The 13,744-nt window shown below is 39.6% G+C and overlaps 1 protein-coding gene across 1 annotated transcript; it reads right to left on the bottom strand.

The window, feature by feature from the left end:
* Positions 1 to 11,443: 11,443 nt before the first annotated feature.
* Positions 11,444 to 13,036, bottom strand: LOC18424578 (putative esterase D14L). The gene is made up of 2 exons (XM_006829163.4): positions 12,556 to 13,036; positions 11,444 to 12,200 (listed from the first exon to the last, which is right to left on the bottom strand). The coding sequence occupies exons 1-2, from the start codon at positions 12,921 to 12,923 to the stop codon at positions 11,756 to 11,758; spliced, it is 813 nt and encodes a 270-aa protein (XP_006829226.1). The 5' UTR covers positions 12,924 to 13,036; the 3' UTR covers positions 11,444 to 11,755.
* Between the last annotated feature and the right edge of the window lie 708 nt (positions 13,037 to 13,744).

Below are 13,744 nucleotides of genomic sequence, written 5' to 3'. Positions count from 1 at the left end.
GCTTTACGGTGTCTCCTTGATGAAGGACTTTTAGTAAGATCCTATAGTAATGAAAGAAAGAAAAAGGGTGAGATAGAGGAAATGGTAGACAAAAGTAGGAAGGGTTTGAAGGCTAGTAGTTCTTCAGAGAAAAGTGGGATGGAGGTTGATTTGGATTTCACCCAACTATTAAAGGCAAAGAATAGAGATTTTTGTGAAGTGAAGAAGAAGAAAATGAATGAAAGAAGTGATGAAGGTCAGCTTGGCTCTCCCTAAAACTTCGAAGAATGGAGACGTTTGACCTGATGGCTAGGCATGTGTAGTGACAAGACTAGTGCGACGATTGGTCTGCCGCGGTAGCTAGACGAGCATGATAACTGAACCGGCACAACGGCTAAAGTACTCAATGACTAGACGGACGCGGCGACTAATCTGGCATAGTGGCTGGTCTTGTGCAGCTGCTAGATGGATGCGGTAACAAGTCCGGCACAATGGCTAAAGTACTCAATAACAAGACTGGCACGTCAACTGTCCTAGCCTGGTGACTAGTCTGGTGCGGCAGCTAGACGGGCACGGTAACTAGTCCGGCACAACGGCTAAACTACTCGACATCAGGACTGGCACTATAGTGCAAGGCTCAACCATCCCTCTTAGTCAAACACGCAAAAGGAGAAAAGAGAAAAAGGAAATCGTGTTCAGCAGTGTGTGCTGCTGTGAGCAGCAGAAAGTGGGAAGGGAGAAAAATCACGCTCGACAGTGTTCACCATTGTGCGTAACAGTCAGAGAGAAAGAAAGGAAAATCATGCTGCCATTTGCACTGCCGTGCGCAACAGACAGAGGAGGAAAAGATTGTCACACTCGGTAGTATGCACTGCTGCGCACAACAAACTAAGAGAGAGAAGGAAATCACACCCGACATTTGCACTGTCATGTGCGACGGACGGCGAGACAGGAGATCATCACGCTCATCAGTATGCGCTGCCGCGCGCAGCAGATTGAGAGAGAGAAGAAGATCACGCCGACATTTGCACTTTCGTGTGCAATGGACAGGGAGAGAAGAGATCGTCACGCTCGACAGTACGTGCTATTGTGCGTAATAGATTGTGAGAGAGAAGAAGATCATGTCCGGTATTTGCACTATTGTGCGCAATGGACAGGGAGAGAAGAGATCGTCACGCTCAACAGTATGCACTGCCGGGCACAACAGATTGAGAACAAGGAGAACATGAGATGAGACAAACAGAGCGAGAAAGAAAGAGAAGAGAAAGGAAAGGAAAGAATAAAGAGAGAAAAGAAAAAAGAGAAGAAAGAAAAGGAAAGAGGAAAAAAAAAAGAAAAGGAAAGGAGAAAGAGAAAAAAGGAAAGAAGAAAGAAGAGAGAGAAAGAAGAGAGAGAATGAAGAGAGAGAAAGAGAAGAGAGAGAAAGAAGAGAGAAAGAGAAGAGAGAAGGAAAGAGAAAAGGAAAGAGAGAAAGAAGAGAGAGAAAAAGGAGAGAGAGAAGAGAGAGAAAGAAGAGAGAGAAAGAAGAGAGAAAGTTTACCTTATGCCAGAGGGTACCATCAAAAGTCTTCTCTCTCCTCTCTCACTCTAAGACGTGACCAAAATCTCAAGCAAAAAGTAGAATTTTTATCGATAAAGCTTGGATCCTTTTAGATGAGGTGTGTGCTTGTCTATATAGAAGTGGGATCCAAAGGTGAGTGTACAAGCAAAAGTCGGCCTAATTGTCAAAAATTAGGCATTAAAATAATTAAACAAAATCTAAGAAAATGGGGCAAAATGACGATTTTTCCCTTGCACCAACAATCCACAAAATTCCAATTGAGTCCCTGATGTGCCCAAGAACTCTTCCGATCTTCCCAAGTTGGTTCGGTCTTTTCGGTCTCCGTTCGGTCGAAAGATTATTCTTTTCTTGATGAGCTCGGGAAGACGATCGTTTTGATACCACTTTCGAGCCACGGATCGGGTCTTTGGGCCACGATCACAAAGTGTGAAAATCACGAGAAACGTGTGATCTTTGTTTAAAGATTACGCATATTTCTTGGTGTTTTTTTATTATTTCTTTGCTGAATATCAACGAGAAAGTTGTCGTGAATGTTTGGCGACGAACGTGACTTGATTTGGTGTCTGAATAAAGATTTTCCATTTTTGATCTTTTGGCCGAAATTTGGTTTCCGGTGGCAGGAAAGTGCAACAACTTCATACTCATCGCACGTCAAATCTAATCGTCCATCATGTGCGAGGTTTGGCTCTGATGAAGCCTCGAACCTTGTGCTCGTAATGGGTCTGATTTTTGGTCGATCCAATATGTGAGCGTCATGATGTGGCCGTTCGATCGAGGTGTGCTCCTGCTAGAAAACTTGCAACCTTGCCTTTAATTGTGATCTTCTCTCGTGTTTTTCTCTCGGCTTGGGTCACAACATGGGTCGTGCCACATATCAAAATGGCCGGGTTGACGAGACAAACACACCCGTAAAATTTGAGCTTGTTCTGGCTTGGGTTGAGAGAGATACGGTTTTTCTAAGTTGAGACCAAAACCCATGAACACAGTTTCCATTAATGAAAACTGGTTCACTGATGGTGCATGGTAATAGCGTGTGACCTACCCATTTTAGGTAATTTGGCCATAACTTGGTCCAAGAACATCTGATCAAGCCGAAACTTGGTTCCTTACGATTTTCGGACATTCCGAATCCAATGAAAGTAGTCCTACAGTCATTTGACACTCCGGTGATAGGGATTTAGTTATAAAGTCCATTTCAGGGCGATAGAGACTGATTTTCCCAAAACTATTTATGCGTCTGCACCGCCTTAAACTTGTCGGATTGTGACGAAACTTGGCAGGTGCTCTTAGGAGACCTTTATAAATATTCTTGATCTTTCTTGGGCCATTATGAGATTGATGGAAATTTCTCTTCTAGATTAGGGCTTTATTGTCCTGGCTTCTCTTTATTTCGCATCGAGGATACAAGGTGATGAAAAATGCCCTCAAACATCTCTCTCTCAATCTCGTGGTCTCATTCTTTTTCTTTCACTCTCTCAGTCCCATTCTCTCTCTTTCTCTTCCCCCTTCTCTCCTCTCTCATGGGTACGCAACACAAGGTTGCGTGCACACCTATATCCCCCTCGATCTTTCTCTCTTTGTCCCTCTCTCATGGTATATTCTCTCTCCTCCTTGGTATTTATCTCTCCTTTTCGTGCTCTCTCTTTCTCACCCTCCCTCTCCTTCTCTTGGTCTCCCTCTTTCTTTCTCTCTCATCTCTCTCTTATCTCTCTCCCCTCTCTCTCTTGGTCTCCCTCTCTCTCGCTCCCCCTTCTCTCCCCTTCTCTCCCTCTCTCCCCCTTCTCTCCCTCTCCATCTCAGACCGTATGCCCACTCTCGTCTATCTCTCACTCTCGTGTCTCTCTCTTTCTCCCCATTCTCTCTCTCCTCTTTTTCATTCTCTCCCTTTTATCTCTCTCTTTCTCATTCTCTCTCTCTCTCTCCCATTCTCTCTCTCCCCTAAGTTCTTTCCATTTATCTCTCTCTTTCCCAAATCGTTCTCTCTTTCAGTCTCCCTATCTTTCTCTCTTTCTCTCTCTCGATCTCCCTCTCTCTCCCTCTTTTTTCTCTTTCTCCACTCTCTCTTCCTCTCTCTCCTCTTCTCTCTGTCTCACACCCCTTCTCTCTCCTCATCCTCTCGGGCATGTGGCTCGAGTTCGTGTGCCCATTTCTCTCTCTATTCTCTCTCCCTCTTTCTGTCTCTCTGTTCCCTCCTCACTCTCCTCTCTATCTTAGACACGATCTTAAGCCGTAGGCCCACTCTCGCCTCCCTCTTCCTCTCTCTCTATCTCTCTCTCTCTCTCCCTTCCCCTTCTTCCCTCTCTCACTCTCCCATCTCTCTCATTCTCTCTCTTTCTCTATCTCTCTCTCTCTCTCGCTCTTCTTTTTCTTACTTCTCTCTTTCCTCCCCTTCTTTATTCTTCACTCCACCCCTCTTTATTCACTCTCATCCATTTTCATTAAGAAATCCAGGTACCCTATTATCTCTCTTAAAACTCCCCTTTAGCATAAAACTCTCACTTTATGTTATAAAATTCAAAATTCCTATTTTTTCTAAAAATTATCCTTCTTTCTAACATTGTCTTTTCTCATCATGCATTATGTATTAGGGTGGTCTTCGAAAATGATTCACGATGGGTTTAACCCACATAATTCATTTTCTGAATCGTCCGAGGTACGTCGATCAAAAGTCAAGTACCTTTTCTCTGTTAACAGGTAATACCTCTTGGGAGATGTGACATTGAAAGCCTAACCATCTTTCATCGAATTCATTTTAGTATTTTTCTCTCTTTATCCATTTCTTTGAACAACTTGTTTCACTTTAAATTTTCTTTGATTCTAATTTGAGGAGACACCTGAAAGCTAACGATACATGAGTTTAAAGCAGACAGAGAGATACAAGGGAGTTAAATTCAGACTGAGTTGTAGAAGCTCGGGAGGCCTTCACATTGATCTAAGAGGGCAATCAGCCCAGACGCATCCCCCGAACCCGACAGTGAGGTAGGTGATCTAGCACCCTACTTGTCGTACCAAAAATCTCTCATTGTTGGTACCTATCCGCACCTCGTGTGTAGTTGTTCGAGATAGGGTTTTTACTAGGTTCAGGTCCCCTACCCTAATTAGCCTAAATATTTAGGCGCCACCAGGTTGGTTTCATTATATTACAATGACATTGTAACATGAAACCATTCCCACATATATATATATATATATATATATATACCCCGTTTTGAAAAACTGGTAAATTCAATGGTTTTTCTAAACCCTAAACAACCTTAGGACCACACTATCCCAATAAACCTCTAGACCATAGACCACCATAGTCCATACTGCCTGCATTGTGATCTAGAATTTTGCAGAACACCCTATTTTAATAAAAAAATCATTAAAAATAGTAAAACATATCGTTTTGACCCAAATTTTGATAGGCAGTATCACTAGAGCCCGACGATTAGAGCTCATTGCGAGTTAAATATGCAGGAACCTAAGTTTTCAACTCAAAGGCCAGCGATTAAGTCTCATCGTGAACCTAACTTGCTTAGATCCTCATTTCCATTTATAAGCCTTCAATTAGACCTCATTACGAGTCTGAATTGTTTAGATTTTGACCTCATACCTTTAAGCCGGCGGTAAGGTTTCATTGCGAACCTAACTTGTCTGGATCCTCATTTTCTGTTTATAAGCCGTCAGTCAAACCTCATTGTGAGTTTGACTTGTATGGATCTTTATCTCATGCCTTTAAGCTGGCGGTTAGATCTCATTACGAGTCTGACTTATTTGGATCCCTATGCCATTCAAAAAACAGATGGTCAGGCCTTTGTCTAAACCCGAATTGCTCAAACGTATGACCTTCACACACACACACTAAGGTCACAAATGAGAACTATCCAAAAAAGGGCACAACATGCTCTTTGCCAAAATGCCATTCTTAAATAACGGGAAGCCGTCCAATTGAATGATGGTTTCCTGACAAGAATGTGGTCCGGATCCGCGAACGTTGAACCCAAAATGGCTCCTAAGGATGTCAAATGCGACGTGGGAGACAGTCTCTTCTAACATCATGGGAATTGTCAGTGATCAAATGAAAAGAAAGGTGAGAAACCTAGAAAGGATAAAATTGCATTGAACTTTGATGACATTTCATCTCTCCCATCCAAAGATGGACCTCCACTTATCAAGCCTTTAAAGAAGAAAGGGGAGAATAAATGACATTAGGCTAATACCAACTCTCAGTACATTACTCAAAGCCCATGGATACTCGGATGGTATCATTTGAACCAATAGAGGTAGCATCACAAGCCTCAGATAATGAGTCATCTGAATCCATAATGGAGGAACCTCTAGCAAATGTGATGATGGCAAGATGAGCAAAATGATCTTCCCATAGAATCGTATGAAATGGTGTGCTTGGGAGCTATGTTGGCCCAAAGGGAGGCAGAGTTCCAGCCACAAAATTTCGAACTCAAGGCATTAAAAGTAGCGTGTACATCTGCTAACTCGGGTGATGCTTTGAAACAACAGTCTTCCAATCCAAGTGCTAGGAATCAGCTCGTCAATGAGCCGACTTCACACCTACCTCCACAACATGGAGGCACCACCTTGATTGTCGAATTGGTACATGACTTGGTAATAGTGAGTTTACGATCATTGCATCTCCCTGTGGTATCAACGACTAAAATTCCCAAAAATTCAATTGGCCTGGTTTAATGACTAAAATTCCCAAAATTCAATTGGCACGGTTCAACCTCATCATCATTTGGCTCATTTCGTATATGTCTGTGCAAATATTTCGAGTAATGAATATTTCTTAGTGTGAAATTTCGTTCAACCATTAGCGGGATCATCATTTACTTGGTATTCCTAGTTACCCCCAGGATCAATTGTTACTTTGAGGCAGATGTAAGAAACATTCTTGGCACACTTTCATAGCACTAAAAAGGATGTTTACCTATCTGAGCTTCTAAATACAAAGAAAATAGACAATGAACCCATGCAATAGTATATTGCCCGATGGCGAGATCTCAGTGTGGGACAAACAACTCCACTGCCTGAGCAAGTGCACATGTGCATCATTAACAAGTGACCAGAGATCAAGCTTCTAATCCTAAGACTTTCAACGATTTGGTCTCTAACCACTGCCTGAGCAAGTGCACAGGTGCATCAATAACAAGTAACCAGAGATCAAGCTTCTAATCCTCAGACTTTCAATGATTTAGTCTCTAATGTTGTGAACCTTGAAAATCTCATGGAAAGATTCGGACTTGGCCCCAAACCAATAGCCCTTAAGAGCGATGCAGACAAGTAAAAATTTAAAACCAATCAAACAAAAACCTCTATGACTACCACAATAGTCGCTCGAAGTGGGAGGGGAAGGAATTACCCTCCTCTGAAGGCTTATGTAGGTCCAAAGCCTTTAGCTCAATAACAAGGCAGACTGAGTGGCAATCAACGAATATTCCAAGGAAAAAACAAGAACAAAAAAAAAAAAAAACGGTAGAAAGACTCGAATGTGCAGTGGTTGTACAAAACTATGTTGATCTTAGTCAGAGTAATTGTATTTCATGGGTTGGTATTAATGATTTTGATGTTATCTTGAGAGGAGGATTTCTCAACTCAAGCCTAGCATATCAAGTTAGTGCTGCTTTTGTAAAGAAGTATTGAGTGTCGTTGCACAAGGGTAACACACAACGTAGATGCAAATCAAACTTTTTCCATTAATTTTTTGCTTTTTTTTTAGGTAATTCAATAGATAAGACAGACCCTACCTAGTTTTTCAAGTAGAAATTTTTTCTACTTTATCCTCATAACTGCTCTTCTTAACTGAAAGGATAGCCTTGTACAAGAGGCAGCAAAAGCGGACTTAGGGAGTGTTCTTACCTTAGTAGCAGCAGTAGGATGGCCAAAAGGGCTCTTAGATCCGAGATTGCTGAAGAGAGTTGGCCACTAGTTGTTCGCCTCAACGTTCTCGTATATAGAACTACCACCCTTAAATAGTTAGGATAAAGCTCTGACGATGATGATGATATCTATTTTGGCCTTCTAATTCGTGGTTATTTAGGGTAGCTAAGGTATTATTTTTTATTTTTTTCCATTTTTTGTACATCAATTAATTACCATGAGCATAAGATCTTAATTTACTTACTGATCATATAGGAATTAAATGTACACCTTTAACATCTAATACCAATGAACATCTTCATACTTGTTACCTACTTTTAAGGCACGTTGTTTCTCAAAAGATCTATATAGTTTTTTTCTTTTTCTTTTTCTTTTTTTTCTTTTTTTCTTCTTCTTTTTCATATCTACACAAGTATAAACTTATTTGTGCAAAATTACGTTGAGCATCACGAAAATATGAAAAATCCTTTAAAATCAAATTTGACAGGTACCCAACATACCCGCATAGCAAAATTTAACCTCTTTTCACAGAGCCATCTTTATCTCAACAACTGGTGACGACCATGGGCCCTCTGTCCTCCTGTCTGCTCGTCACTGTCTTTACCTTAGACGACAGTGGCCCTTCTCCTCTCCTATCTCGAAGAATCTGACTGGTCCGGGCACTGTATGCTCGAAGCAACGCTTAAAAAATTGGATCGGTCGGGCAAGCTGGTCATCTAGGAAACTGGTTCGAATTAAGAATTGGTTATCCGGAGGAGAGAATCGGACAATAAAAAAATAAAATTTATAAATTAAAAAAGTCAAAAATTACAAAAATAAAAAATATGGAAACCACCCAACTTATTTGATTGTTCTCGGACATAACTAGTCAGTTTTGTGAGGAACAACCAATTCTTCATTCCAAATGAGAACTAGATCAGTTCCCACTAATTTCCAATCCAAAGTCTCGTGCTTTTGTGGTTTTATAGCATTTATTTACTAGATAAGGTTTGTATAGGTTGCCCATCTTATACTATAAAAGTAAGGCTCACATCTAAACTTCAACAAAAGACGTAGTTCCAGTGTCAAAAACCATACAATAACTTGAAAATTCAGGTTCAACCTCAATTATAAAATTTAAAATTCCAAAAATAATACATATCGACCATATGTTTATACACTTCAAAATCTTGAAAATAATTGTGCATTATTTTTAAGACTTTAAATTCCTGTTTTTTCTTCAAATTGATACATCTCGAGGTCAAACTAATAAATTGGAACGTTTTCCAATTTTTCACTGAATTCCCAAGGTGCAACTTGTTTCTACTGTATAAGGTTGAAACCTTATATAAACTTATTCCTTGCATATTTTATGATAAAATTTAATTAAAAGAATATTTTCAGGTTCTCAAATCAAATTTAAAAAATTAAACCCTTACAATCCACGAAGGAATCTACAACGCAAACAATTTTCAAATAGCAACGTGAATATGCTTGCGAAATATCCCCAACCGGCAAAGACCACCCAATCCATAGGCGGTGTTAGATGCATGTTAAATGGAGAGGCCCGGCCCTCAGGCCACATATTCTGGCCCAATCCCTAATTTTTCAGAGCCGGACCGACCAGGCTGAGTCAAGCCACATGGCCCATTGCCACCCCTTATTGTTGAAGAACTCAAAATCGACATGTTCGTTATAAAAAAAAAAAAGTAATCCGCGGAGAAATCCAAAATTCGAAACTGAAACCAAAAACAAAAAAACAAAAATTCCAACCGTAAACATAAGCACGAGTATTTAGTGCACTGATCAGAGCATATTTAAGAAGCAGGGGAATAATAATATATCGAAAAACCAAAACATTGGTACAAAAATAGAATTTATTCTAAAAGTCGGACGGAAAAATCAGGTCAAAAATACAAATCACCCAAAAATAATGTAAGCTAAAGAATCATGAATATTTCGGATATGGCTCATAAAAACGGAGTAAAAAAATCGGACATGTAAACTTATGATTTGTAGTTATTGTATAGACACATGAAAACGATTGAACAATAATTTTGTAGCCTTACCTAGTGTCATTAGAGTGATACTAGATAATTTTTTGGCGAAACTCACAATAAATCCAACATCAATCCTTACTATGTTGTTACAACACAAAATATATAATAGATTTATTGGGGCATAAAATGAAACGACAACGACGACAATACTAAAAACGAGAATTACATTAGTAAATAAGAAGAACTATAAACTAAGTTATAACATATTATTCATAAATAAAAATAAAAAGACCCTGAGTGTAGCATTGTAGTTAACGAAAATAAAAACATAAACATCCAAATATGTAAAATAGTGATTAATTCAAAATGCTATGCTACATACACTACTGAAATAAAAAACAAAATTAAAAAATGTGAAATTAATCAAACTTCTCTATGCATAAAGAAAGCAACAAAATGCTTAAGCAAATTCACATCCCACATTGAACTCCTAGCTACCTAAATCTTTAGTATCATTAAATCTCTCTCATACTTCATACTCTTTATAAGGACGTTTCAGGTTTTAAGATAAATAAATAAATGTTTTTCATTGAGTTACTCTTCTTCTAACTCTACCAATTATTGTGAGACATATGATTATTTTGATATCTTAATTTTTGGATAATATTTTGTTGTATTTTCAATTCACTTTTTTAAAGAAAACTTATTAGTGAAATTTTTTTTGGAATTTTTTGTTAAATTAAAATTTTGAATTTACTCCCACATGTGTTTATCTTTAAACCAAAATTCAATAATATTAAGTAATGAAAAAATAAGGTTATATGGAAGAAATTTTTTTTAAAAAAAATAAAATACAAGTTTATATCGATTTCCTTAAAACATAAACGATTTTTTGAATATCGTTTCAAAAACTCATGGTTCAAAGATTTTTTTTAAAAATAGTGTTCTAAACGGAAACTTGCTAACTATGAAGTAGATTATCCACCTCTTATTTATTGAAGTAAACTATCCACCTCTTATTTATTGAAGTAGATTATCCACCTCTCATTTATCGGCAGTTTGGCACTCCACAAGCATGACGTGTAATCACCACCTCCCTCCAAATCTTACCAACCTCTCTTCCACCTCTACCTCTCAACTCACCCCACTTTCACATACAACCAAACTAAATTTTAATATAAAATGTAATAAACAATTCCAAGATAGATGGAGAGTAGAGGATCTATCCCTCTAGATGGGATGATAGAAGAGAATCACATGATAATATAATAGGTGTGGCTCCAAGTGTGAAGAGAATCACAAGATAATATAATAGTTGTGGCTCCAAATGTGATTATATAACAGGTAATTGCGGTGTAAAATATTGTTAGGATTATTTGAAAATTTATTTTTATATTTAATTAAAAAATTTTAAATTAAAAAAATAGTTAAAATCAAGTAGATCTATAAATCTATGAAAATCTTGAAAATGAATGTTCGTCTTGCAAGATGCACTATTTTTGAGACAACAAATCTTTTTTTTTTATTTTTTTCATATTTATCCATATCAATGTCGAGATAATCAATTCGAGTGTTTTCCAACATTAAAGCAATCTTTTCCAATGCATTTTTGAGGTGCATCTGCAACCTCATAAAATTTTGGGTGCAGTTTTTACAGAGCCTAGGCTAACAATCAAATTAGAGCCTACCTTAAAATAGTGTCGAGAAATATAGTTTTAATACTGGAAATCTTTGTGATAGCCTTACAACATATTTTTATCTTTATTTATACAGTTTAAAGCTTCAAAAATAGTGTAGATCTATGAAAACTTAAAAATCTTGAAAATTTAAGGTCCAAAAATGCATTACAAAACATACTATGTCCAAAACTTGAAATCCATTTTTTAATCATTTCCATGCATCTTGACGTCGAGATGATCAATTTGGTGATATTTGGGCTTCAAAACAACCTCTTTTAGTGAAATTTTTTATGTAAACTCTAACTTAATTGTGAAATTTTTGATGTAAGCTCTAATTTGATTGTTTAGAGCATCAGTTCAATATAGACTTTTCCTTATAATTTTTTCGTAATATAATTAATAACAAAAAATAATTAATAATACAAGTAAACGGCCGCCCACTTAGGCAGCTGCAGTCTCCAATGGTTATTCGATAACAACGCCTACAGAAGCAATTCAAGACCCACATAACGCCTACAAAAGCAAGACCCACATAACGCCTACAAAAGCAATTCAAACGAAGGAGATGAACAAAAGATTTAAAAAGCAAGAAGCCCAGATGAATTTAAGAGAGAGGGAGAAAACCAGAGAGAAACATTTGGGGAAGAAAGAGATGTAATGTGTACGTGTGTGGGTGTGTGTTAGGCAGCGATGTCATAGCGAATATGGCGGAGGAGCACCGGGATGACGATGTCTGGGGAGCTGAGCTGCGGGAGGTGGCCGTCGGAGGACATGACCTCGACGATTGAGCCGCCGCCAAGATGTAGGTGGAGGTACTCGGACACGACCACCGGAACGGCGAGGTCCTTGGTGCTCTGGAGGATGTGGCACGGCACCGTCACTCTCCCCAGCACGTCCCGCAGGTCGCTCTGGAAGATGGTCTGAGCCACGCTTAGTGCGATGTCCGGCCGTATGTTGAACAGCGTTCGGCTGAATTCCTGCACTGCCGGCGATTCCATGTCTCCGCCGACTGCTAGTGGAGCAAACCCTGATACCCATGCCTGGTAATTGGAACGCATGGCGTCGAATAGCTGGTCCAGGTCCTCTTGGTCAAAACCCCCAAAGTAGTCTGTGTCGTTCAAGTACCTGCAAAGCCCTGACAGTTAAGATAAGGAACAAGTTCCTTGTGATGTTCTCTCAATTGGCGCTTGTTGAACCATGCTCTGATACTACTTGGATAGAACACCCCCAAAAACAAGGAACATAAAAGAATCTGGTTCTTTTCGCTTTGGGGATGTTTTCTTTGTGAATGCATATCAGACGGAAAACCCCCAAATTGTAGAGGGAGACAATTATCTTCTGAAAATCGTTTTCGTTTTGGGTTTTCCTATTCAAAAAACCAAATTTCTTTACAAGTGATATCAGAGCCTGCTACTTCTGCCCAATTCGACAAATTAGAGAGAGAAATGAAAGGGATGAAACTTTTGTCGGTCCTCCATGCCTTGGGGAGGCAGAGATCAAAACAAGCTTTGTGAAGAGGTCGGGTCGTGCAATCGAGGCCAGCACGCCGACCACCGCCGAGACCGAGTGACCCACAAAAATGCAAGACTGAATGCGCAGCTCTTCAAGGATGGCGAGGAGATCAAGGGCGTAGCCCTCCAGGGACTGGTAGCGTTCGAAGTCGAAGTAGTCAGGGTTGGTTGGGCCTGCACCCATGTTGTCGAAGAGCACCACTTTGTGGTCTTGGACCAGATGCGGAACCAAGTGCTTCCAGACCGACTGGTCCGTGCCGAACCCATGGGCTAGCACTATCACCTGCTGGCCTGAACCCACCACCCTCACATTATGCGCCTCCTCCACAATTCCCATCTCTACCCTCTCTTCTTCTTCTTCTTGTGGGATTGTTTTCCTTTGACTTTCCCAGTGGAGTCTGGATCTTTGCTCGGTGGGGAGGCAGCCTTTGTGGTGGCTCGTTTGCCACCACTTATACCAAGTGCGCTATTAATTGCCCTATATAGTGAAACCTCTCCTATTCATGTGCCCACCTTTTTCATTAAACTTTTTAAATTTGGCCTTTTGTTGCATTTAAGGCACATGGAAGTGTAGGGAAATTGTTGGCTTGCTTTTCACGATTTGGTTAAATAACGGCCGAGTCAGTGTTTTAAAGCTAGGGGTGGCAATGGGTCGGGTCCGGTTGGGTTTGGATGGACCCGATCGGTTGTTCCAAAAGTTGGACCCATATTCGTATCTATCGAGTTCTGGGTGTATCTTATCGAGTTCATTACCACCCTCACTATCAATTTCTTTCATTGTTTATTTTTTTTTATCATCACGTAACCATATTTTTTGTAACAAGGTCATAATCACCCGCTATTAGATTTCAAGCCGTCTGATTTGTCATTTAATAGTTAAAGATGACAGCGAATTTTTATTATATATGATTATTAATACAGTCAAACAAATAAGGCTTAAAGTATTTTATCTCCAACTGTTTATGGGTATGGGTTGGGTACGGGTCAGGTCGAACTGGACGTGGACCAGGACCCAAAAAGTGTTTGGGTCGAAGTTTTGGACTCAGACCCGACCCATCAGGTCCAAATGTTGGACCCATACCCAGACCTGTGTCGGGTATACCCAGCGGGTCCAAGTCCATTGCCACCCTTAATTAAAAGCAGGATTGATTGTCTATC

Source organism: Amborella trichopoda, chromosome 12, assembly GCF_054954075.1.
Source record: "Amborella trichopoda isolate Santa Cruz 75 chromosome 12, AtrichopodaSantaCruz75HAP2 v2.0, whole genome shotgun sequence".
Taxonomy (NCBI): domain Eukaryota; kingdom Viridiplantae; phylum Streptophyta; class Magnoliopsida; order Amborellales; family Amborellaceae; genus Amborella; species Amborella trichopoda.
Note: the sequence above shows the minus strand (reverse complement) of the source record. Positions and strands in the feature narration are given on the sequence as shown.

Bases quoted from the DNA above. Each gene is read 5' to 3' on its own strand.
- LOC18424578 (XM_006829163.4), bottom strand. From the start codon at position 12,923: ATGGGAATTGTGGAGGAGGCGCATAATGTGAGGGTGGTGGGTTCAGGC. The intron at 12,201-12,555 runs GCATGGAGGACC...AGGGCTTTGCAG, and splicing joins TTGATCTCTGCCTCCCCAAG to GTACTTGAACGACACAGACT.